This window comes from Bison bison, unplaced genomic scaffold (genome assembly GCF_000754665.1).
Source record: "Bison bison bison isolate TAMUID 2011002044 unplaced genomic scaffold, Bison_UMD1.0 scf7180017864030, whole genome shotgun sequence".
In the NCBI taxonomy this organism is placed as follows: Eukaryota; Metazoa; Chordata; class Mammalia; order Artiodactyla; family Bovidae; genus Bison; species Bison bison.
In genome coordinates, this window is record NW_011494602.1 from 3,071,541 (window position 1) to 3,098,766 (window position 27,226).

Genomic DNA, 27,226 nt, shown 5'->3' on the forward strand with positions numbered 1-27,226 from the left:
TTGCCTTCCCGTGCAGGGGTGCAGGTTTGATCCCACATGCCTTAGGGCCAAGAAAACAAGACAAAACATAACGCAGAAGCAGTATTGTAACAAATCCAGTAAAGATAGTAAAAATCGTCCACATCAAAAAAATCTTAAAACATATCCACCCTGAACTGCAGGACTTTTTCTTCCTCCACAGTCCATTAGTTAAGGTGAGTCACATGACCAAACTCAGCGAGTTGGAAAACCTTAATCCACATGGCAAGTATAAGGAAAAAGCAAAATTTTTGAATGAAGTTGCCTCATCTACCGGAGAAGGCAACCCCACTCCAGTACTCTTGCCTGGAGAATCCCATGGACGGAGGAGCCTGGAAGGCTGCAGAGTTGGACACGACTGAGCGACTTCACTTTCACTTTTCACTTTCATGCATTGGCAACCCACTCCAGTGTTCTTGCCTGGAGAATCCCAGGGACGGGGGAGCCTGGTGGGCTGCCGACTATGGGGTCGCACAGAGTCGGACATGACTGAAGCAACTTAGCAGCAGCAGCAGCAGCCTCATCTATAGACTCTGAAAGTACAACTTGCATTGTCTGCAGCTAATAGTGGAAAAGCTGAAAAGACAGAACGATGAGTGAATTACTGATTTTCCTGTGGTCTTTTGGCTGGCAAGATAATAAACCGTTCTCTTTTCTGTTTCATTTCTCAGGTTTTGCATCATGTTTGGGAAAAAAAAGAAAAAGATTGAAATATCGGGCCCATCCAACTTTGAACACAGGGTTCACACTGGGTTTGATCCACAGGAACAGAAATTTACCGGCCTCCCACAGCAGTGGCACAGCCTGCTAGCAGACACCGCCAACAGGCCGAAGCCCATGGTGGACCCTTCCTGCATCACGCCCATCCAGCTGGCGCCCATGAAGGTATGGCCAGGACTTGCTCTTTAAGTTGGCTTGAAAAGTGTGACCTCATTTGATGCAGGGTGAGCTCTCAAATGCCTAAATCATGTATTTGTTTTAAACATCCACATATTATCCACAGTTATTCTTCAGTGATTATAATGTTCACCACTTACTGTAAATTGCAGCACATGAAAAGCAACCTCAGCTTTCAGATGTGAGTCTTTTTTACTCATATTCATACAGTGCAATCACAAAATAGGAAATTTTTATTTCTACTTTAAATGGTGTTTGTGTCAGTAACCTCTGAGTAGATATTATATTAGGCAGGCTTGTGTTGTTATGCATTTGCCCTCAGAATGTCTAAATTTTTATACAAAATTTAGTAAGAACAGGTTTTAACTATACTAAATGATTTTTATGTATGTATACACACATACATGCATATGCATATATATTTTGTATATAATAAAATATATTTATAAGTGTATACATACCTATAAATTATACATATTTAGTCTTCATAGTTTAAGAGAGAGAGATTTCAAATAAAAATGAATTATGTGATTCCTAAAATAAGATATAACTTACCTTAAACAAATAGCTAGATTTTTAAAAGGACTGTTCATCAGGATCATTGCATTAAAGTGGAAATCAGACTCAAAACGTTTCAGATAGGTCAAGAGACTACCAAAAACTCAGCCTTTGCAGTTTACTTCTGTACATCAGGATGACAAGAATTCCCTGGGCCATCACATTGCCCAAAGGCTTCCTGTGGGAATTAAACATCATTGAAGTTTATCGTCATGTTATCCAATAGGTCAAATTCTGTCCTCACTTCTTATATCAGTAGGCATCTGAGCTATGTAAATACCTTATTCTGTATTAACGTGCATATTAAATACACTGGGCTTAAATGATATGTAAAACAACAGTGGATGCATTTTTAAAGGGTGTAAAGAAGGAACCTAGCTGATAAATTACAAGAAATGCTTGTAAGAGGTCACTTGCACTGAGTAACTTGGAATAGTGATTCTGTCATTTATTCATGGTCTTATTAGTCAATTTATTCTAGTACTGAACATGTGGGTCTGTCCTGCCCAAAGATTGATACAGGGTGTTTTAATCTTGCATCTTGTAAATTTTATGTTCTGATAAGATTTTGAAACTTTTCAGTCCAGCTGAAATGTAAAACATAGGTGGATATTCAAGAAGATAAATCTTTAGGGACAAAAAGGAACCTCTCATCTTAAACAGTATTGATCGACATTTAATAGAAGCTGACCAGTTAACCCACTCTACTTGTTAATATTAGGCAGTATCATGGACAGGGAGGCCTGGAGTGCTGCAGTCCATGGGGTCGCAAAGGGTCAGACATGACTGAGCAACTGAACTGAACTGAACTGATCCTTCTATTGAAGATGACTTTCTCTGGAATAAAAGATAAATGCCTCACTAATGACTAAATAATAGGCTGGAACTTATCTAAAAAGAAATCGAGATTGGAAAGAATTTGCTTTATCGTTTCATTATTTTTTGCAATATTCCGAGTTTTTATAAAACCCAGAAAAGGAAGACGCAGTATGCCCCCAAAAAGTTATCTGCTATTGATCATCATGGCAAAGGAGAATGTCCAAATGAAACAAGGGCTATTTTCTTAACTTTAAGAAATTGCCATTTGATGAGGAGTATTCTGGAAGGGAGCTGTTTTAGTGTGTGGAACGTGCTTATTATGGGATGAGGTTAGAGTAACATCTATTGCACCATGGTTTTTCACTTGTGCTAGTCCTAGCAGGTCCTGGCTGGCGGTAAAGTAGGAAGCTCCCATCTCAGTGATAATCCATCATGTGTGGTGGCTGTAGGACATAAGAGAATCTTCTAGCTCATTTCTTTCACCTCCTGAGTAAGCTGGCTACCTTTCTTCTTGGACAGAATTTATCAGCCCCACTGAGAATTGGAGCAAAGTTACCTAACTGAGCCCCATGTTTCTCTTACTCACATAATGGGCTTCCCAACTTTGATGCCAAATGTGTGAGAATTCAGTCTGTATGGGGGAATGTTTGTTATAGACATTTAAATGCTAATAGAGAAATGACTGGAAAATACCTCTCAAGTATGAATCCAGTCCTGGATTTCTGCACATTTCAGGCACAGTAATGTCTGTGAAAAAAATAAATAAATACAGACAAGGAATGACAAGAATCAGTTCAGTTCAGTTCAGTTGCTCAGTCATGTCCAACTCTTTGCAACCCCATGAACCACAGCATGCCAGGCCTCCCTGTCCATCACCAACTCCCAGAACTTGCTCAAACTCATGTCCATCAAATCGGTGATGCCATCCAACCATCTCATCCTCTGTCGTCCCCTTCACCTCCTGCCCTCAATCTTTCCCAGCATCAGGGTCTTTTCAATGAATCACCTTTTCACATCAGGTGGCCAAAGTACTGGAGTTTCAACTTCAACACCAGTCATTCCACTGAACACCCAGGACTGATCTCCTTCAGGATGGACTGGTTGGATCTCCTTGCAGTCCAAGGGACTCTTAAGAGTCTTCTCCAACATCACAGTTGAAAAGCATCAATTCTTCGGTACTCAACTTTCTTTATAGTCCAACTCTCACATGCATACATGACCACTGGAAAAACCATAGCCTTGACTAGATGGACCTTGGTTGACAAAGTAATGTCTCTGCTTTTTAATATGCTGTCTAGGTTGGTCATAACTTTCCTTCCAAGGAGCTAGTGTCTTTTAATTTCATGGCTGCAATCACCATCTGCAGTGATTTTGGAGCCCAAAAAATAAAGTCAGCCACTGTTTCCACTTTTTCCCCATCTATTTCCCATGAAGTGATGGGACCAGATGCCATGATCTTTGTTTTCTGAATGTTGAGCTTTAAGCCAACTTTTTCACTCTCCTCTTTCACTTTCATCAAGAGGCTCTTTAGTTCTTCTTCACTTTCTGCCATAAGGTGGTGTCATCTGCATATCTGAGGTTGATATTTCTCCCAGCAATCTTGATTCCAGTTTGTGCTTCATCCAGCCCAGTGTTTCTCATGATGTTCTCTGCATATAAGTTAAATAAGCAGGGTGACAATATACAGCCTTGATGTACTCCTTTTCTTATTTGGAACCAGTCTGTTGTTCCATGTCCACTTCTAACTGTTGCTTCCTGACCTGCCTACAGGCTTTTCAAGAAGCAAGTCAGATGGTCTGGTATTCCCAACTCTTGAAGAATTTTCCACAGTTTGTTGTGATCCACACAGTCAAAGGCTTTGGCATAGTCAATAAAGCAGAAGTAGATGTTTTTCTGGAACTCTCTTGCCTTTTTGATGATCCAGCAGATGTTGGCAATTTGATCTCTGGTTCTTCTGCCTTTTCTAAAACCAGCTTGAACATCTGGAAGTCTAGGTTGAATTTTCCCCAGAAAGACCAGTTAATTAAATGCTTCCTAACTGAAAGACAGCCAAGAAATCCAGCCTTCATACTCTCACCAAAGCCCTTTAGATGGAGCTTCTCCTTCCCCAGACCCTGTGAATGCAGCCGGTGCTGTCAGCACTTTTGTATCATAGTGAATCCGCTGACTGTACCAGCTCCTCAAATTAGGAAAATCATAGGTTCAAGGGGCCAGAGCACGCCACAAAGTTTGGATGAACTAACTCTTTGGACAAGACTCCTCTGGGGAAATCTTGCAAATGACCTGAGAAGGGCCAGATATAAACTATGCAGAATATATTGCAGAAGTCAGAACATTCTTTGGAATAAGAAGCCATGAATGAATTGATAGAAAGTAATGAATAGGTAGAGCTGTACATGTTAAAGCCCATTTTGGCAAAGTGTTGTTTTGTTTTGTTTTTTTTTTTAAGTAGAATTGACAGTTCTAATTTGGAGTCAAATTGTCCTTTAAAACAGACAAAGGAAAATGAGAAAAGAGATTGTGATATAAAAGCAGTAGTGGAAGAGGTATACAGTTCCTTAGGTGGTGGCAAAGTACTGTTTCTTCAGAACTGTAAACTTCAGGCTGGCTGGTTTTGAATGTAAGTTCACCATGGCAACCAACACTGTCTTCTCTGATTGGTTGTGTCAGCTGCTTTGGTCCAAACCTTATTTAAATCACATGTCAAAATCACTGGGACATACTCTTCTACGTAGATTCTTTCAGGTCAGTGTTTCTCAAGCTGCAGTCCAACAGAATCACCTGGAGGGCTTGATAAACACAGATTGCCAGGCCTATCCCCAGAGTTTCTGATTGAGCAGGGCTGGGATGGAGCCTGAGAATTTGCAATTCTGAAAAGATTCCAGGTGACACTGATGCTGCTGGTGTGGGGACATGCTTTGAGAACCTTGATTTAGATCATTGCAAAGGAATTTGTCCACATAATGTAGCACTGCAAGTTTACACTGGCCAACATTTCCAAAATCTCAGAAACCAAGAGCCAAAGGTTATCTTAGAATTGTGTCAAAAGTTAAACTTCAGGTACCCAAGCCAAAGGCATGTCAGCAAGGTGAGGGTTGGGTGGGGAGCACCCTGTAAAAGATAAAACTTTTGGAAAATAACTTTGAGAAACTCCTTTTTTATCTGACATCACTTTGTCTGCAAGAATGTCGTAAGCAGTATTACCAAAATTCCTGCTGAATTAGACACTTTTATATAAAGGGCCTTCATGGTCTAGTGGTTAGGAATCTGCCTTGCTGCTGGCTCAGATGATAAAGAATCTGCCTACACTTCAGGAGACCTGGGTTCAATCTGTAGGTCAGGAAGAGCCCCTGGAGAAGGAAATGGCAACCTACTCCATTATTCTTGCCTGAAGAATTCCTTGGGCAGAGGAGCCTGGTGGGCTACAGTCCACATGGTCGCTAAGAGTCAGACATGACTGAGCAACTAACACTTTCATATAAAGGGCCGGTTGAATGGTCATGTTTGTTCTTGCCTAGTGGTTCTCAAACTTGGACTTTCAGCTGAATCTCCTGAGGATTTTATTAAATCCAAGATTCCTGGCCCCACCCTAGAGATTCTGATTCACTCGTTCTGGGTGGCCCCCGTGGTTTGCCTGTCTAGCAAGCTCTCAGATGCTGCTGATGCCACTGATGGGTGGAGGACACACTTTAAGAACCACTCTTTTACTCTATGGCCAGACAAACCATTTTAGTTGGTAAGTTCTCTTGTTAAGGATCAACACTAATCACTATAATAAAGTCTCCAAAAGATTCCAAAAAAAAAAAAGAACCACTCTTTTAGGTGGACTGAAGCTTGAACTTAATAATCACCCTTTTTAATAGCCTAGAAATCATTTTAAAGTGCTAATACACACAGAGAGAATAATGTTAAAAAGCCTTTATATCACAACATTGTAAATCAACTATACTCCAATAAAAAAATAAAAAGAATGGCCATTTTATTTTATTTTGGGGGGATACTTTTATTTTTTTTACTTTTTATTTTTTTAATATAAATTTAATTAAAAAGCATTTAAAAATAGGAAGAGGAGATCCAAGGAGTGAGTACATGGTGTGTAAGTCCAAGATCAGCCAACTGCAATGGGTGGCATTAGATACATCACCTGCCTGCTGCTTTAGACAGGAGTTTCCTTGTCTATAAAATGGGGGTGCTAGTATTTCCCTTGCAACACTTCAGTGGCCAGATCCCAACTGTCCAAGGAGCTTTGGTGTATGGAGAATACTTTCTACTATTTGTACTTAGTTTAACAATGTGATAAAATTATGGATCTATTAAGTAATATTTTAGAAAAATACCAGTACCTATTATTAAATTAGTAACATTAATCAAACTATGCATTTAAGTATTAAGTAGTCACATGCTCCCAAATAGTTCAAGAACATCACAGGTGAAATATTTTAACAGAGGAAAGTAAATGTATGCAAAGAAAAACAGTAAAGACACATCAAATATCATAATTGTCATAATGGCTATAAAATATGTTGTTTCACCAACACTTAACCTCTTACTAAAATATTAACACTTTTGTTATTACAAAAATATTAATAATTTGGTTACCAAATTTCTTGTTACCTCTGAGTCAGTTGAGATCTTTATCTTTAAAACCCCCAGGATGCATAAAATTTTACATTAATTTCACTCATTCATTCAACAGGTATTTACTGGAGCCTCACTCTGGGTGAGTGGGATGTCCTTAAGTGCTAGGTCCCTGTCCTGAGGAGCTGTAATGCTCACAGAAAGACAGACAATGATCATCTAAATAAACAAACAGCACACCTATGTAGCAATAAATATGATGAAGAAAAGAAAGTATCATCATAATATAAAGTATCTGAGGGTGAAGCCATTCAGAGACCTAGAGGAGAGTCTTCAAGAAGGTGATGAGGGAGCCAGGAAGAAGACCTAGGATGGGGGAGAAATTCACAGGAGGAAGGAAGAACATGTGCAAAGACCCTAGGAGTGGGAACAGGCATGGGGAAGTAGCCTGGGGCCGGGGGAGCTGGAAAAAAGTGGGCAGGGAAGGGGTGGGGAGGTCCATTCACACACTGGAGGTTGGAGGCTTTGTGAGCCACAGTCAGACCATTGGTTAAATCCCTGTCCATGAAGGACACAGGTCTCAGATCAAGAAATTGTTCTATTGCAAAATAAATTGATTCATATAAAGGTCAGATTCAATTTTATACTGTGCCAGCAATATTGATTTGATATGCAATCCTGCAGATTTTCAGGGCATGTTAATTAAATGAATATGAATAGTTAAGATTCAGGAAGTCCTTCTGACTCTGTGCTTATCAAAAGATATTTAAGAAAAGCACAAACCTCTTACAGAAGAAGTAATGTGTGTCTTGTAGGGATCATTAAATTTTTTTAAAAGAAAAAGTTAATTATAAATGAAACTTTGATGGCAGATTGCCTATATGCTAAAACTTCTCATCAAAAACATCTTAAAAACACCTACAGCGGGGGCTTTCCTGGAGGTCCAGCAGTTAAGAATCTGCCTTGCAGTACGGGGGTGCGGATTCAATCCCTGGTCAAGGAATTAAGCTCCCATGTGTTGGGGAGCAACTAAGCTCCCGTGTCCCACAGCTACCAAAGCCCACATGTGCTGGATGCCACGTGCCACAACTCATCTGTGCACTGCAAAAAAAGATTCTGCATGACGCAGCAAAGATCCTGCATGCTACACCCATGACTCAACACAGCCAAGTAATAAGGAAATACATAAATAAATTTTAAAAGGAAAACAAGTCACAAAAAATTACAAATCCAATTAAAAAAAAAAACACCCACAGCACTGTGTATTAGGTTGATTAGAACCCAAGCTTTCACTGGCATAACAGGTGATTAGCCTTCGCTAAAGTTTTAGTATTTCTGCACTTTTAAAACCAGTGAGAACAACAGACTTGGCGTCTCACAGCTGTCTTGGTGCCCATTATTTTCAGGAACCTCCTTCCATTCTCACTGTGCCTTCTCAACCTTCCCAGCACCAGAGACTATGGAAAGAAAACGTTACACCTGCCCCATTCTCTCCCTTACCTAAATTCAGGCGATTGGGGCAAGTGAGCTCAGTCCCAGAGGAGTGGGTAGGGCCAAAACCAAAGTCAGGTTTATTGCCCATCTTCATTTCTATGATCCAACCAAATCTGGAAACTTCTGAAAAGCATTTTCTGTTGTGTAAGTGAGATTAGTATTGGGCATGCCCCACACCCACCACTCCCCACCCCACCTCCACTCCCCACCACCCACACAGCCACCTTTGAAAGTCAAAAAAAAGTAAAAATTGACCCCCTCTGCTTATCATCACCATCTTTCCTCCGTTAGAGCGGTACTTCGCCTAAGCTACCTTGACATTTCCTTTCACAGTTGGAGAAGCCTTCAATGCCTGTGGCCTAGATATTACTCCAAGAAAGCAAAAACTGATATTTTCAGGGCAGAAGGAATTATCCCAGGAGAGTGAGCCCTGCAGGTACTCACCCCTTCTTTTATTCTGAGGAGAGCTGGACATTAAACAAACACCTCCTCTGGGCTCTCTGGCCAACACCAAGCATCTGTGTGACGTTTCTGTATCACAAATGACTGGATCTCACAACAGCAGCTCAGGGAACAAGTAGAGAACAACTGGACATCCGTGTTCCATGATCCCATAACACAGAAGATCCTAGGCTTCCAGTGAAAATTGGACCACTAAGGCCTCATGAACAAATGCTCTCAGACGCTCCCTGTCAAGAGTTTGGTATCTGTAGTCACCCTGAAGATAAACATAAATAGGATGTACCATTTTAAAGCAATTGTTAGTCATCATCTGTACTGGGAAGTAATTTATGACCACTTGATAGTTAGGTCTATTTCTGAGAAAATCCCTCTCCCAGCATTCCTGCAGTAACTCTGTCCCCAGCTGTCACTCCAAGGAGGAGATGGACAGATCCCACACGGTGACAGAATCAAGCACCAAGGAGCAAGCGAGTAAGTCTTCAAAGGCTCCTGCCCCCCTCTGTCCACAGTGGCCTCCCTGCCCCGCAAGCCGATCACATTGGAAGTCAAACAGTGAGCACTCAGATCACAGGCATGCCTCCAGATTTGTGTGGCTTCCCCAGGGAGTGGCCGGCTCTGAACTCCTGACAGCTGAACTTGCCCAGGGAGAATGGCTGTGCTTTGATAGCTGGGAAACTCTATATTCAGAGACGCTGTTTTCAGAGATGCCTTATTTGCCCCAACTCTTCTCTCCTGGCAGGGGTGACCTAACTGAAAATAGTCCTTCTAAATCCAAAGGAAAAAGCATGTGACTCCCTGTGACTCACACACATACTCAGAGCTTGAAAGATTTAATTTTATCTTTGATTTAGCTTATCACAGAAATTGGGGCACAAAGATGGCAGCTATAGGTTTCTTGGGGGTACTGTCAAATCCTACAGTCTTTATCATTTTGTCATGTAATTTTAAATATGAGCATTATATTGTTGACTCTAAGCTAGGACTAGAGAAGTTGATCAATTCTTTGATCATTTCCAAGCCACACATCACCATCCACCTGATTGGATGCTACTATTGTTACCTATAGGGCTTCCCTGATAGCTCAGTTGGCAAAGAATCTGCTTGCAATACAGGAGACCCCGGTTCAATTCCTGAGTCAGGAAGATCTGCTAGAAATGGGATAGGCTACCCACTCCAGTATTCTTGGGCTTCCCTTGTGGCTCAGCTGGTAAAGGATTCACCTGCAATGCAGGAGACCTGGGTTCAATTCCTGAGTTGGGAAGATCCCCTGGAGAAGGGTAAGGCTACCTACTCCAGTATTCTGGCCTAGCAGATTCCATGGAGTCCATGGGGTCAAAGAGCTGGACACAACTGAGTGCCTTTCACTTTCACATTGTTACCTATAAGGTGAAAATTGCGATGCAAAGGCTAAACCCAGGATGGCATGAGTCTGAGTTTGCTGCACTCGCACAATGCATTGCCTGTTGAGAATCTTTGTATTAGTTTTCTGTTGCTGAATAATAAGTTACCACACATGCCATGGCTCACAAGAACATACATTTATTATCTCACAGTTTCTGTGAATGTGGAATCAGTGTTCTGTGCTCAATCTCTCACAGAACTACATTAGGAGATCAACCGGGTTTCATGGTTATCCAGAAGCTTGACTGGCAAAGAACCCACATCTGGGCTCATTTAGGTTATTGGCAGAACTCACCTCCTTGCTTCTGTAGAGCTTGTGGCAGTTTGCTTCATCATAGCCAGCAGGAGAGTGAAAGCTACCTGCTTAGGGTTTCTGTAGTTGGCATTACATAAACATGACGCTGATAGCTCAGCTGGTAAAGAATCCACCTGCAATGCAGGAGACTCCGATTTGATTCCTGGGTCAGGAAGATCTGCTGAAGAAGGGATAGGCTACACACTCCAGTATTCTTGGGCTTCCCTTGTAGCGCAGCTGATAAAGAATCTGCCTGCAATATGGGAGACCTGGGTTCAATCCCAGGTTTGGGAAGATCCCTTAGAGAAGGGAAAGGCTACCCACTCCAGTATTCTGGCCTGGAGAATTCCATGGACTATATAGACCATGGGGTTGCAAAGAGTCAGACACAACTGAGTGACTTTCACTTTCAATCATGAAGTAATGCCCCATCATGGTTGCTAAATCATGTAACATAACCATTGGACAGGTGACATCCCATGACCTTTGCCATATAACGTAACACAGAAGTGTGAACACGGCATCCTTTCACCTCTGTCAAGTTCTGTTGGTTAACAGCAAGGCACAGGTCCTGACAAGGCTCATGGCGAGCAGACCACACAGAGGCATGAGCACCAGGAGGCCAGAGGCACTGAGGGGCCACTCAAAGGCCTGTCCACTCTGATCCTCACCGTCCCTCCTGCTACAGAATGTGTTTACTCCAGCCCAGGGTTCCCATCTCATCCTTGAGAGCATCGTCTCAAGTTAAATCGGGGTCAGGTGTAGACAAAGGTCTTGGCGGGCTGTCTATTAGGCACAGCTACGAAGGCACAGTTCTCCATCTGTGCAGCTGTGAACCTACAGAGACAAACTGTGTGCCCCCAGCCCTCCCAACACTTGCTTGTGGACTGGGCATAGGATAATCGTCATAGACATTTGGGTTCAAAATAGGAGAAACAGAAGACTAAAAGGTGTCCCTAGTCCAGTACTGCTGAGAAATCCAACCCGGTAGATGGTAGGAGTTCCTTGATTCAGTTTCAAGCTTGGGAATAATCCTCTGTGGCTCAGGCCGCACTCTCTGAGTCTTGATTCTGCCCTCTTTTCCCATGAAAAGTAGCCCGTGTTTGCAGTTGAGAGTTTTATCAGCCTGTTTCCTACTGGGACCTCTGAAAATCTGCTTTCAGAGAAACTGCTCTGGCAGTTTGCTTCTTCCAAGCCACCAGGAGAGTGCAAGCTACCTGCTTGGAGTCATATATATTTATCGTAACACAATTATGAAGTGATGGTTATGTTATGATTATTCAGGTTTCTCTGAAAGCCTCCTATCATAATATCTCAGTCCCTTGCAGTTCAAGCTTCCAGGGTTGTTTTTTGTTTTTGTTTTTAAGTGTGGACCATTTTTAAAGTCTTGATTGAATTTGTGACAATATGCTTCTGTTTTATATTTGGATTTTTGGCCATGAGGCATGCAAGATCTTAGCTCCTAGACCAGGAATAGAATCCCCGCCTCCTGCATTGCAAAACAAAGTCTTAACCACTGGACCACCAGGAAAGTCCCAGCAGTGTTTCTATTGAAGCAGTTTTTGAAGAACTTTGTAGACTTTGTGTGGTTGTCACTGTGGTTGCCTCCATTAGGCACATATGTAGAGCTATACCCGCAGATACTGTTATGATAAACCATCCCATACCTCAGCCTCTCCTGAGATGACTGATGGGCACTGCCTTTAGGTTTTCTAGAAGTTCTGTGGTTTGACCGAGAAGATCTATGGGGCACACCCTTAATTTCCGCAGAAGGCTCTCTGTGTGACTGCGTCTTTCTGGTTTGTAACAAAGTGTTGGTGGTACAACTTTTCTCACCTTTGCCATCTAGAGAGGCTGAGAATCTTTTAAGTCATGAAATTCTTTTTCCCTTTTTTTAAAAAGAGTTCTTCCTTCAATGCATCTCTCTCCTCTTGTATTTTACCATAAGCAGAAAGAAGAAACCAGGCAGCACTTACCACATTTTCCTTGAAAATCTCTGTAGATACGTCATGAAATTTATCATATAGTTTCTGCTTTCCACATAACTCCAAAAGACAGTTTTTCCAAACTTTCCACCAGTACACAGCAAAAATTCCCTTCATCCAATTTCCAATAACATGTTGCTCTGGAGGTGATGGAATTCCAGCTGAGCTATTTCAAATCCTAAAAGATGATGCTGTTAAAGTGCCACACTCAATATGCCAGCAAATTTGGAAACTCAGCAGTGGCCACAGGACTGGAAAAGATCAGTTTTCACTCCAATCCCAAAGAAAGGCAATGCCCAAGAATGTTCAAACTATTGCACAATTGCATTCATCTCACACACTAGCAAAATAATGCTCAAAATTCTCCAAGTCAGGCTTTAACAGTACATGAACCATGAACTTCCAGATGTTCAAGCTGGATTTAGAAAAGGCAGAGAGGAACCAGAGATCAAATTTCTAACATCCACTGAATCATCGAAAAAGCAAGAGAGTTTCAGAAAAACATCTACTTCTGCTTTATTGACTATGCCAAAGCATTTGACTGTGTGGACACAACAAACTGTGGAAAATTCTTCAAGAGATGGGAATACCAGACCACCTGACCTGCTCCTGAGAAATATGTATTCAGGTCAAGAAGAAACAGAACAGGACATGGAACAACAGACTGATTCCAAATCAGGAAAGGAGTACGTCAAGGCTGTATATTGTCACCCTGCTTATTTAACTTATATGCAGAGTACATCATGAGAAACATTGGGCTGGACGAAGCGCAAGCTGGAATCAAGATTGCCAAAAGAAATATCAAAAACCTCAGATATGCAGATGACACCACCCTTATGGCAGAAAGTGAAGAGGAACTAAAGAGCCTCTTGATGAAAGTCAAAGAGGAAAGTGAAAAAGCTGGCTTAAAGCTCAACATTCAAAAAACGAAGATCATAGCATCCAGTCCCAATACTTCATGACAAATAGATGGGGAAACAGTGGCTGACTTTATTTTGGGGGCTCCAAAATCACTGCAGATGGTGAGTGCAACCATGAAATTAAAAGATGCTTACTTCTTGGAAGAAAAGCTATGACAAACCTAGACAGCATATTTAAAAGAAGAGACATTACTTTGCCGACAAATGTCCATTTAGTCAAAGCAATGGTTTTTCTAGTAGTCATGCATGGATGTGATAGCTGGACCATAAAGAAAGCTGAGTGCCAAAGAATTGATGCTTCTGAACTGTGGTGTTGAAGATTCTTGAGGGTCCCTGGACTGCAAGGATATCCAACCAGTCCATCCTAAAGGAAATCAGTCCTGAATATTCATTGGAAGGACTAAGCTGAAGCTGTAATACTTTGGCCACCTGATGCAAAAAACGGACTCATTTGAAAAGACCCTGATGCTGGGAAAGATTGAGGGCAGGAGGAGAAGGGGACAACAGAGGATGAGATGGTTGGATTCCATCACCGATTCAGACTTGAATTTGAGCAAGCTCTGGGAGTTGGTGATAGACAGGGAAGCCTGGTGTGCTGCAGTCCATACGGCTGCAAAGATTCGGACACAACTGAGTGACTGGACTGAATTGTTTCTCATTTGTTTCTGTGCCCTCAATGTCCACCTTGTCCAAGTCCAGATTCTAGTAAGAAGTCATGGCAAGTTAGACTATTTTCTACCATATTCCTCAGCATCCCTCCAGCCTCCACCCACTTCTGTTTGCAAAATCCCTGTGTTGTTATGGATTTAATCCCCTCTAAAAGCCACATGCTGAAGCCCCTACCCCCAGTGTGATTTTATTTGGTAATAGGATCTTTAAGGGAGGTAGTCAAGATTAAATGAGGTTGTCAGGATGCATCCTAATCTGATAGGACTAGGATCCTTACACAGAGAGGGGAGAATGCCACGGATGCCTAAGTGCACACAGGCAAGTCTGTTTGCAAGACAAGGTTAGCAGCCTGAGAAGAAGCAACCCTGGGTATTCCTGGATCTCAGACTTCCAGCTTCCAGAACTGTGGGAAATAAATGTCTATTGGTTAAGCCACCAGCCTATGGTACCTTATTATGTCAGCCCTAGCAAACATTCAGGTTTTAGGTATTTGTAACAGCAGCATCCCACTTCCATGCACCAGAATTTATACTCATCATTGCTATGTAGTAAATTATTGTAAACTTTCCAGCTTCCACTAGCACAAGAGAGAAGCCAAGAGAAGGTGTGTTAGTGAACACGCCAGTTGCTTGTGGGCAACTGGGGTTCAGACCCCCTGGGGCTGCCTGCCAAGGGAAGTGATTTCATAGGACACAGCTACAAGTGTGTCTCCATGGTGCAGGGAAGCTGGGCCATCTGTCCACCAACTCCATCTGCTCCCTGGTTGCAAGCTGCTCACAAGAGTCTACTGCTCTGCTAAGCCGCTTCAGTCATGTCCGACTCTGTGCGACCCCATAGACGGCAGCCCACTAGGCTCCTCTGTCCCTGGGATTCTCCAGGCAAGAATACTGGAGTGGGTTGCCATTTCCTTCTCCAATGCATGAAAGTGAAAAGTGAAAGTGAAGTCTCTCGGTCGTGCCTGACTCTTAGTGACCCCATGGACTGCAGCCTGCCAGGCTCCTCCATCCATGGGATTTTGCAGGCAAGAGTACTGGGGTGGGTTGCCATTGCCTTCTCCGGCTCACAGGAGTCAATTCCTGGCAAAATGTAGCCTCTCCATGTGTGACCAAGCCTTCCCCAGCAGCCAGAAGACCCCTTCAGGTAGAGACTCGAGCAGCCATCAGCATGGACAGGCGATGGCTGCAGGGAGCCTCCGAGGTGGATTTTGTAATGGCACAGCAGAGGAGGCAGCTGCTGTCAGCATTAACATCAGCTTTCACATCTTCAGCAAATGTTTTTTGTGGACCTACTGTGTTCTTGGCAGTGAAGTGCTAGAGAAAGACAATGTACGGTCCCCATCTCTACAGGCACACACTCTAGTCAGGGATAGATTTATATATACAGATAAAATAAAATAAATGTTACAATAGTGTATCTAACTCTTAATGGAATATATAACACAATAGATTACATAAACACTTTGTTATGAAATCTTTGAGAATGGAATTACTTCCTAGAAAATGCAAGGAAGGTGTGATTTGGGGATTTTGAAAGATCATAATCTTTTGTCATGCTGAAAGTCCATGGGGTCACAAAGAGTCGGACACAACTTAGTGACTGAACAACAACAACATCAAATGAAAGGAAGGGCTCCCCAGGTGACTCAGTGGTAAAGAATCCTCCTGCCAATGCAGAAGACATGCATTTGATCCCTGGGTTGGGAAGATGCCCTGAAAAAGGAAATGGCAACCCACTCCAGTATTGCCTGAGATATCTCATGGACAGAAGAGCCTGGCAGCTACATAGGATTGCAAAGAGTCAGACACAACTTAGCAACTAAACAACAACAACAACGAAGGGATATACCTTAGAGAAAAACATAAATTTACAAACAGTCGGTCAGATCGTCTTGCTGAGGAGCCCTCTGAATCCAGACTTTCCAAAATAAACCCCAGATCTTGGTTCTGCCCATTCTAGATGCTTGACCTTGTGCAAGTTACTTGCCTTCTGTGTGCCTCAGTTAAAAGTAGATATAACACTACTGCCTCATAATGCCAAAGGGTCGAATGCATTTAAAATATTAGTATGAGGGCTGAAGAGTTGAATACATTTAAAATATTAGTGATCAATAAATTTTAAAATAAAATAAACCCAATGATCTCAAGTACAAAGTATAATGACAGTTGCCTTTTTAGGATAAAAAAATTTGTATATTGTTTTCTTTTTTGAATTTTGAATTTTATTTTTATTTTATACTGGAGTATAGTTGATGTACAATGTTCCGTTAGTTTCGGGTGTACAGCAAAGTTATTCAGCTTCTCATATACGTATAGCCATTCTTTTTCAGATTATTTTCCCACATAGATTATTACAGAATATTGAGGAGAGCTACCTGTGCTGTACAGTCGGTCCTTGTTGACTACTCTGTACATAGTAGTGTGTAAATATTAATCTCAAACTCCTAATCTGTCCCTCTCCTCCCACTTTTCCCCTTCTGTAACCAAAGTTTGTAGGAGAAAAATAATTTTGAGTTTGATTTCTCTCACAATCAAAAAATCAAGGGCTACCTGTGTATGTTTCAACTGTATAGATAACTCAGTAGCTTTATAAACTGTGAGTTTTCAGGAGTTGGTCAGTTTTAACAGCAAAACCCCCCAGATCTCTGTCACTCAGGGGTGCTTTCACATGTGCGTTTCCTCGGGGCAGGCTCCTAATGGCATCTTCCATCTAAGAGCTGCAGGATGCTGTAGGGCCTTCCAGGAAGCAGGAGCTGGAGAAGCGATGGTCCCCCGGGGCATCTGTAACATCAGCCGGCCCCGCCACCATCTTTGATAGATTGTCAACCTTTAGGCTGAGAGGCCGCATCTGCTGGTGACTCCAAGCCACAGTCACTTCCTGCGGGCTGCAGAGGTGGGAAACAGGTGGGTTTTCTTTTTAGCAGCACAAGAGAGACTCATAAAAACAGGTTTCTCCAAAGCTTCAGTATCCTAAAGCCAGATCCTGTATGTATGAAGCAGGAAGCTGGAGAAGTTAGCAGAGTGGAATAAAATCTTCTTCAAAAATGAAACTCTCTGGTGTTATTTTATTCAAATCAGCAAATGTGATCCCCTGGGAAATAATTTTTAATAACCTTTCATTATTTTCAGCCTGTTAGAGTTAATCCTTACTCATCACAAGTAGATTAGTAAATAAAGAAAACTACAGAAAGAAAGTCCTACCATGTCGCCACTGCTGAATTCTGATGTACTTTGTTCCATCATCTTAAAACACACAGCCACCCATGGAAAAGCGAGATTGATTGCAATGTTTCAGTTCAGTTCGGTCACTCAGTCATGTCTGACTTTTTGCACCCCCATGAACCACACCACTCTAGGCCTCCTTGTCCATCACCACCTCCCAGAGTTTACCCAAACCCATGTCCATTGTGTCAGTGATGCCATCCAACCATCTCATCCTCTGTTGACCCCTTCTCCTCCTGCCCTCAATCTTTCGCAGTATCAAGGTCTTTTCCAATGAGTCAGCTCTTCGCATCAGGTGGCCAAAGTATTGAAGTTTCAGCTTCAACATCAGTCCTTCCACTGAACACCCAGGACTGATCACCTTTACGATGGACTGGTTGGATCTCCATGCAATCCAAGGGACTCTCAAAAGTCTTCTCCAACACCACAGTTCAAAACCATCAATTCTTCGGGACTCAGCTTTCTTTATAGTCCAACTGTCACATCCATACATGATTACTGGAAAAACTACAGCCATGACTAGATGGACCTTTGTTGACAGTCTCTGCTTTTTTAATATGCTATCTAGGTTAGTCATAACTTTCCTTCCAAGGAGAAAGCCTCTTTTTAATTTCATGGCTGCAATCACCATTTGCAGTGATTTTGGAGACCAATAAAGTTAAGTCAGCCACTGTTTCCCCATCTATTTGCCATAAAGTGATGGGACCAGATGCCATGATGTTAGTTTTCTGAATGTTGAGCTTTAAGCCAACTTTTTAACTCTCCAATTTCACTTTCATCAAGAGGCTCCTTAGTTCCTCTTCACTTTCTGCCATAAGGGTGGTGTCATCTGCATATCTGAGGTTATTGGTACTTCTTCCAGCAATCTTGATTCCAGCTTGTGCTTCATCCAGCCCAGCATTTCTCATGATGTACTCTGCATATAAGTTAAATAAGCAGGGTGACAGTATACAGCCTTGACGTACTCCTTTTCCTATTTGGAACCAGTCTGTTGTTCCATGTCCAGTTCTAACTGTTGCTTCCTGACCTGCATTCAGGTTTCTCAAGAGGCAGGTGAGATGGTCTAGTATTCCCATCTCTTTCAGAATTTTCCACAGTTTATTGTGATCCACACACTCAAAGGCTTTGGCATAGTCAATAAAGCACAAATAGATGTTTTTCTGGAACTCTCTTGCTTTTTCGATGATCCAGCGGATGCTGGCAATTTGATCTCTGGTTCCTTTGCCTTTTCTAAAACCAGCTTGGACTTCTGGAAGTTCACGGTTCATGTATTGCTGAAGCCTGGCTTGAAGAATTTTGAGCATTTCTTTACTAGCGTGTGAGATGAGTGCAATTGTGTGGTAGTTTGAGCATTCTTTGGCATTGTCTTTCTTTGGGATTGGAATGAAAACTGACCTTTTCCAGTCCTGTGGCCAGTGCTGAGTTTTCCAAATATACTGGCATATTGAGTGCAGCACTTTCACAGCATCATATTCTAGGATTTGAAATAGCTCAACTGGAATTCTATCACCTCTACTAGCTTTGTTCATAGTGATGCTTTCTAAGGTCCACTTGACTTCACATTCCAGGATATCTGGCTCTAGATGAGTGATCACACCATCGTGATTATCTGGGTCATGAAGATCTTTTTTGTACAGTTCTTCTGTGTATTCTTGCCACCTCTTCTTAATATCTTCTGCTTCTGTTAGGTCCATGCCATTTCTGTCCTTTATTGAGTCCAGTGACTATGCAGCTTTTATTTTATTTTTTTCACCTAATGCAGCAGTTCCCAAACTTTCTTGGTCCACAGCACCAGTGACTCTAGCGTCTCAGTAATTTTTTCAGAGCACCCCTTAGGCAAAAAGCAATCATTAATCATTTATTTATTAAATACATAGTTCAATCCAAACAGCTCAAGTATTTATGTCCTAACAAATAGTGGGCTTTCTGGTGGCTCAGACTGTAAAGAATCCGCCTGCAATGTAGATAAAAACAAGTAGTACACAAAGTTCGCACACTTTATGTCATTCTTTTTGAAACCACTTAATGGCTGCACTGAGTCTCCTCTGCAGGGTGCAGGCTTTCTAGTTGTGGTGCGTGATTCCTCACTGTGGTGGCTTCTCTTGTTGTGGAGCATGGACTCCAGAGCACAGCAGTATTCCTAGACCAGGAATCGAACCTGTGTCCCCTGCATTGGCAGGCAGACTCTTAACCAGCGGACCGCCCAGGAAGCCCTTCTGCCATTCTTAAAGAAGCACTGATGCAAACGTGCAGGTCTGCTGGGCACTGTGTCGTCTTCAGCCTCAGAAGCAGACTGCAGCCCTCAGTCCCTCACCCTCTGTTCCTCTTCCACGGTAATTTCACATAGAGTCTCCTGTTTTTGTTGTGACAACTGCCAGACGTGCAGCTTTACATTCAGTGATGTCATCAACAGGCTTGTAGCCCAATCGAGTGTTACAAGGCATCATATCATACATACAGTATTTGGATGAATGGTGAAAAATGTTTGTTATTATAACCATGCACAAATAAAAACTATTATAATAAAAAGTCTTGTTAACTATTTTTTTAAAAAAAGATTAAGCATTGCTGATGCCTTTGAAATTTAAAATATCTTACCACACTTGTGAGAGTTCACAGTCTCTGAGACACTTGGATATACAGTTTGGGAACCATGAACCCGACACATTGTTACATTCGTTTTCTGCAATATTATTTCCAGTGGCCATATTAGGACAGATACGGCAAGATTTGGAAACCTGCCTGTTGTTGGAAATGTATGTTGATTGCTAGTTTATTTTTTTATTGATAAGTTCTTTATCTTCAAAAGGGTAGGAAGTTCTGTACAAGTGACATTTCTGAGTGCACAGTTAACACCTGGAGTTACTTGGCTTGTTTACACTCTCACCTTGCAGTTTCAGAGCCTAATTAACTGGTAGCACCTGCAGTCTTAAGTGCTGTGATTTTCTGTCCTCCACATCCTATGGTCTTCATGGTTTGTTGGTGATTTGGCTTTAGGAACAATGAGCCTAAAACAGGAAGCAGTTTGTAACCCATCCGCCCTGCTTCATATTTCCAAGTTGACAACTAAAAATAAAGCTAAGAAGTTGACAAGACTTTGTGAATTAGTGACAACTGGAGAGAAGTTAACCTAGAACACAGAAAATAATGCAGGCAGGTTTAAAAAAATGGTCAAATTCCAAAAACTGATTTTGGGTAGCTTCACACCAAAAACCTGGGCTCACAGTATCTCCTACCCCATTGGTAAGCTTGTCTCAACAAGAAAAACGTTAATGAGCTACTCAGCTTTCTGCTTCTCTCCTTGGCAGTTTTATAGGCAATAGTTCAGGTTGGGAGTCTGAACTCCCCATGTCAGATTGATAGATCCCTGCCGTATGCTGGGTTAACATTCCCTAAGCTCCAAACTACATATTTCTGCCTTTTAAAGTTATTATGTGGGTCAAGTCAAAGAAGAAAGAAAGAAAAGCAAAAAGGTGGTCATGGTTGGGGTAATAATTGTAGAGGTGGTTGGTGGAGGTGGGGGGTAGGGGTGGGGACAGTAGTAATAATCCTTTGACTGTTTTTAACTTTTATTTACTTGGCTGCACCAGGCCTTAGTTGCGGCCTGTGGGATCCAGTTCCATGACCAGGGCTCAAACCAGACCCCTGCACTGGGAGCAAGGAGTCTTAGCCACTGGGCCACCAGGGGAATCCCAGTAATATTTTTTAAAACATCGATGAAAGGCTCCAAAGGGCCATAGAAAAGGCCCACAACTATTTTAAGCCCAGTTAGAAAGTTCAGTGTGTACAAACCAGTGTGGATATTGGGTACATGTGTTCCTTGCTTCCAGATCTGTTGCTAGCATGGTTTTCTCTGTGGGATATGAACTTCTGGGGATCAGGGCTGGAGTTCATTGTACTAACACATTTGAAAAGACATGACTTCATCTGAGCCTTCGTGGGGGCAGGTATGTCTGTCTTGGTTTACAGATGGGAAATCTGGGCTCAGAGCACAAAGAACTCCACACCCGCTACACAATCATCATGTGGTAGAGCTGGAACTTGAAAACTGGGTTTAGGACAATGGTAATTGCTAAGGGTATAGCTGCACTGATAGCATATTACAAGGCACAGATGTGTGGAGAAGCAGAGACTTCAATCATCAAGGAAACAGATAAGTTGGAAGAAGCTCTGTTTGCTTTATCTCTACAGAATTTCCACCCAGTCAGTCCTGGGCATTGCGTGAAAAGTCTTCCTGTAAACACCTTCCAAGTGTTCACATGCTCTTGATTTCTGATTTCTTTGCTGTGTCGATACCTTTATTAGGTTTTCAACATTTCATTTGTTCGTCGTGCTGGGCGTTGCATGGTACTTGCCGAGATGTGAAATGTGCACTCATGGCTGTGATATGGATAACTAGCTAAAGCTAAAATTCTTATAGAATTGGACCAAATTTTAACTTCCTGATATAATTCTCCTATGCCTTATTTCTTTTTAATAGCAAAAATTCTCTATTTCTGCCAAATCACAAGAGAAGTATACTTAAGTGTCTCTCTAGGATTGTGACTTTTAATATACTTTCTTGTAACATATTTATTCTCTGATGCTAAATTTCAGATGAAGAGTTGAGTTAAACTTTTTCTTGACTACAGGACATTGGAGAAGGAAATGGCAACCCACTCCAGTATTCTTGCCTGGAGAATCCAATAGACAGAGGAGCCTGGACAGCTATAGTACATGGGGTTGCAAAGAGGCGGACATGACTGAGTGACTAACATACACAGGACGTACTCTGGAATGAGATTACTGGGTCATAAGCTTATGGAACAACAGACTAGTTCCAAATAGGAAAAGGAGTACGTCAAGGCTGTATATTGTCACCCTGCTTATTTAACTTATATGCAGAGTACATCATGAGAAACGCTGGGCTGGAAGAAGCACAAGCTGGAATCAAAATTGCTGGGAGAAATATCAATAACCTCAGATATGCAGATGACACCACCCTTATGGCACAAAGTGAAGAGGAACTAAAAAGCCTCTTGATGAAAGTGAAAGTGGAGAGTTAAAAAGTTGGCTTAAAGCTCAACATTCAGAAAACTAAGATCATGGCATCTGGTCCCACCACTTTATGGGAAATAGATGGGGAAACATTAGAAACAGTGTCAGACTTTATTTTTCTGGGCTCCAAAATCACTGCAGATGGTGAGTGCAGCCATGAAATTAAAAGACGCTTACTTCTTGGAAGAAAAGTTATGACCAACCTAGATAGCATATTCAAAAGCAGAGTCATTACTTTGCCAACAAAGTTCGTCTAGTCAAGGCTATGGTTTTTCCAGTGGTCATGTATGGATGTGAGTTGGACTGTGAAGAAAACTAAGTGCCAAAGAATTGATGCTTTCGAACTGTGGTGTTGGAGAAGACTCTTGAGAGTCCCTTGGACTGCAAGGAGATCCAACCAGTCCATTCTAAAGGAGATCAGCCCTGGGTGTTCTTTGGAAGGAATGATGCTGAAGCTGAAACTCCAGTACTTTGGCCACCTCATGCGAAGAGTTGACTCATTGGAAAAGACCCTGATGCTGGGAGGGATTGGGGGCAGGAGGAGAAGGGGACGACAGAGGATGAGATGGCTGGATGGCATCACTGACTCGATGGGCATGAGTTTGAGTGAACTCCAGGAGTTGGTGATGGACAGAGAGGCCTGGTGTGCTGCAATTCATGGGGTCACAAAGAATCGGACACGACTGAGTGACTGAACTGAACTGAAGGGCTTTCCATATGGCCCTACTGGTAAAGAACCCACCTGCCAATTCAGGAGACATAAGAGACATGGGTTTGATCCCTGGGTCAGGAAGATCCCCTGGAGGAGGGCATGGTGATCCACTTCAGTATTTTTGTCTGGAGAATCCCATGGACAGAGGAGCTTGGTGTGCTATAGTCCATGGGGTCACAAAAGTGTCAGACATGACTGAACAATAACACTTTCACTTTTTTTCACTTTTCATCATGACTCATATGCTTGATTTTATTTCTGCTATATTGGTGTTTTATTTAACGTACATTTTTATTCTTTTCTTTCACTTATTTTCTGGCTAATTGACATCACTGCTTCTCATTTGTTAATTTGAAGTCCCATAAATGAATTCTCCCCTTTCTCTGCTTTTGGAATCAGATACCTCCTTTCTTACTATACTGTGTAAACCAAATCCCAACCAATTCCCCCAGTAAGATATACTGTGTCCCCTCAAAGATGCTATATTTACTCCCTATCCTGTGCTCTCATAGGACATGTAGAAAACTTCCACCTCTTCCTCTCCTTTCCCCTTATCCATTCGATAAGGATTTGCATCACTAGGCAGCCCACCAGTTTTTCTACTGAGACATCCTCAATGCCCAGCCTTGCTTGGCCAGCTGCCCACGGCCCTCAAGAGCCATTTAGAGAGAAGGAGGCAGGCTGGCACTGAGCACGGAGAGGAAGTGGGCAGTGTCTGGGTCCTCATGCTTCCGGAATCCTCCTCTATGCTCCTCCACTCTGTCCTTCCAGAGAGACCTGAATGCAAGTCTCCATTCTTCCATGTCAGGGTATCTTGTTTCAACAAATGCCTGCCATGTGCCAAGCTGCATGCACCTTGCTGGGGACACAGGAGTGGGTAACTTAGGCATGAGCCCTTCCAAGAACATTTACTCCAGAGGGGAGATAATTGCAGATATGTCCAGAGGTGGAGCTGTAGAAGGCTGCCTGCAGCACCAGGGTGTCTTTCCCACATTTCTGCTCTCTGCGTCCACCTCAGTGTCACGACAAACACCCTACCCTGTTAGGTTCACTCTGAAGGTGTCCATTTCACTCCAGTTCATCTTGGACAGAGTTTACCAAGTGCATCTGAACAAAGATGGCCAAGATGGGAGAGTCTAGGACGGAGGCTGTTTGACAGCTGCTTGGTAAAGAATCCGCCTGCAATGCAGGAGACCCACGTTGATCCCTAGGTCAGGAAGATTCCCCTGGAGAAGGACATGGCAATCCACTCCAGGATTCTTGCCTGGAGAATCCCCTGATCAGAGGAGCCTGGTGGGCTACAGTCCATGGGGTCACAAAGAGTCAGACGTGACTGAAGTGACCAACACTTTCACTTTTTGAGAGCACTGGTGATCTTCAGTCAAAGAGTCCAGGGAGGCAGGATATGTTGGCTTTCTTCAATTGATGAGTGGCTGCCCCACAAAGGAGAATTCAGGATCCTCTAAAATCCCCAGGAAGGAAATGCGGGAGGAGCTAAGGAGAGCAGGCAGAGAGGCCTCAGTGCTGTAGTCCTCTGTTGGTGGACGAAGCTGCCTAGTGCTGGCCCAACTACACACACAGGCGGGACCTGCATGCAGATTAGGCAGTGGTGAGACCAGGAGGACCGGAGGAGGGACGTGCGGGCACCTGGGGTCTCGGAAGCTGAGGACGCCCGGAAACGCGAGAATGGGGAGGGTGGAAAGGGAAGGGCAGGGGGTCTGAGAGGTATGACCGCAGTTCAAGGAGAAGTCAGCAAAGAGTGGAATTGCTTTTCAATTATATCTTTACAAATCCTGGGGCACATCTAAATTGCCTAAGGTTGGATACATCCATGCTTTCTTTTTCCCAATTTTTTTTTCCTTCTCTTCTCTGGTCCACCCACAGTAAAACAATAATTAAGAATAGAGTTTATCTGCTTACCTCTTTTCAAAACCTTAGTCCTGAAACATATGCTATGTCATAAAATATTCATTCATTTGAACTTTCTTTAATTTACTTGTAACATTCTCTTTATAGAACAAGGCCTGTCACCAGGCAGGTGCTCAATAAATATTTAATGATTGAATTCATCCTCTCGAGCCCATAATAGTTCATCATATGTATCAACATATGCCCCAGCAATAACACCTGGTCGAGGATCTTATATAAAATACTGCAGCCACATGAGGTAGAGCAATTTCTTCAATCAGATTATAACGTAGTAGGCTAATAAAATTTGGGAAACTCATGATTTTTTTTTTTATCCATATACAAGAAGTAACTTGTATACTTCATTTAGCTCATCTGTTGAACTTGTATTACTGCATTACGCAAAGCTTCACTTTTGATGGGCCCAAGCTCTGGGCATTCCTAAGAGTATGCTGCCATCTGCTGGGACTGGGGTCACATTACAAACCCGCGCGTCTTTTGTATCCTTACAAAAAGCTTGTTTTTCATTATATTATTAATATGAAGCTCAATTGAAGGTTACTTGCATAATTTCTTTTGATGGCCTTGACCTTCTCTTCCATGGTGCAGCTTCAATTTCAGGGCCCAGTTTAGAGGTTTAACAGTCTCTTTGATACTTTGACCATAAAGCTTCTTTAAATTTTTCACTTTTTGTTTTCCATGATTTGGTAGAAAAGCCATTGAAACAAGCTGGATTCCTGGCTCCTAGTCTGGTCCCTGCAAATTGAATAAATAGCCTCAGTTTCCTTCTAGGTGCCGTTCAGTTACCAAGTCATGTCTGACTCCTTACGACCCCATGTACTGAGGCAGTTTCCTTATTTTTCAGCAAAGGGTTTCATCATTTGCTGTGTTTAATGCCACCTCATGCCAGCACACCAACTGACAATGTAGAAAAATCATCTGAGAAGAGTTTCTTAAAATACTAATTTCCAAGGTCCAGTCTCCAGAGTTCAATTCAGTGTCTTTGAGAACTACCGAATTAACAGATGTTTTCTGTTGATTCCAGGTTTAAATTCTGGTTTTATGAAGAAAGATGCTATGGCACCATCTAGTGGTTCCAAACAGTTTGTACAGCCTCAAGTTGAGAGTTAGGCTCAAGGGATGAAGCAGTGGAGGCCCCTGGAATTTCATCTTGCTACGTCTAGTATGGATATACTGAAGCATTAACTTGTCAGTGTTTCCAATTAAAAATGCAATAAAATTTGCATTGAATTAGTGAAGTCAATGCTGTCACAAGATAAGTCGGTGTTATCTTGGAACTCACTTGGAATAGTTGGGCAGCTATCCCATTGATTTATGAGTTAGGCTTTTTTTCTGAACTCAATTATGCCTTTCAACCTTGTTGTATCTGAATCACACACAGTTGAGGTGGTCCAACATTTTGCAAATATCTGTATTTTTACACACAACTTTGGGGACCTTCCTAGGTGCTGCAGTGGTAAACCATCCACCTGCTAATGCAGGAGACTCAAGAGATGAAGGTTCGATCCCTGGGTCAGGAAGATCCTCTGGAGTAGGAAATGGCAACCCATTCCTGTATTCTTGCCTAGAAAATCCCATGAACAGAGGAGCTGGTGGGCTGCAGTCCACAGGGTCACAAAGAGTCGGACACAACTTAGCAACTGAGCACGCACACACAATTGGAAGACCAGAATGAAGGAATGAAAGACTTCTGCAGAGGAAAATGCAATTTCTCACTCCACCCTATTCCTATTGGTGATGAGCAGCAGACTGCCAAGGAATCCAGCAGCTTTCCTCCACCACCTGCCACCCACCCTGGACTTCTAGCCTTAGTTTCTAACTGCCCACAGAAAGCTAAGTTTATCAGGCTCATCAGAGAAGGAGACATAGTTTTCTTGGGTCACAGGCCTTGTCTGGGCAGTGAATCCTCTTTGTACCATAAAGCCCTACTTCCCGGAATACAGGCCACAGACAAGCAGCTTTGGATCCCCTGGGAGCTTGTTAAATGCAGAATCTCAGGCTCATCCAAGACCTTCTGAACCAGAATCTGTATTTCAACAAGATGCCCAGGTCACACGCACGATAAAGTTTAAGAAGCACTGGAGAACACAGAGGTTTTAGCCAGAGAATTCCGATTCACTTCTCAATGTGCTGCTTCTCTTTGCTGCATTCCCAGGGGCATTAACTAGTCTGGAAGCGTGGGCACCAGGCAGCTGTGGCTTTGGCATCAGAATCTGCCGCTGATGGCCACTGTT

At 42.6% G+C, this 27,226-nt stretch overlaps 1 protein-coding gene across 1 annotated transcript in view; it reads left to right on the top strand.

Annotated features, from left to right (window-relative positions):
* The first annotated feature begins 695 nt into the window (after window positions 1-695).
* Window positions 696-27,226, top strand: part of PAK7 (p21 protein (Cdc42/Rac)-activated kinase 7) — a 115,232-nt gene continuing 88,701 nt past the window's right edge. The window contains exon 1 of the mRNA XM_010834221.1: window positions 696-903. Within this exon, the coding sequence (XP_010832523.1) occupies window positions 700-903 (204 nt within the window). The 5' untranslated portion in view covers window positions 696-699. The remainder of the gene's footprint in view (window positions 904-27,226) is intronic.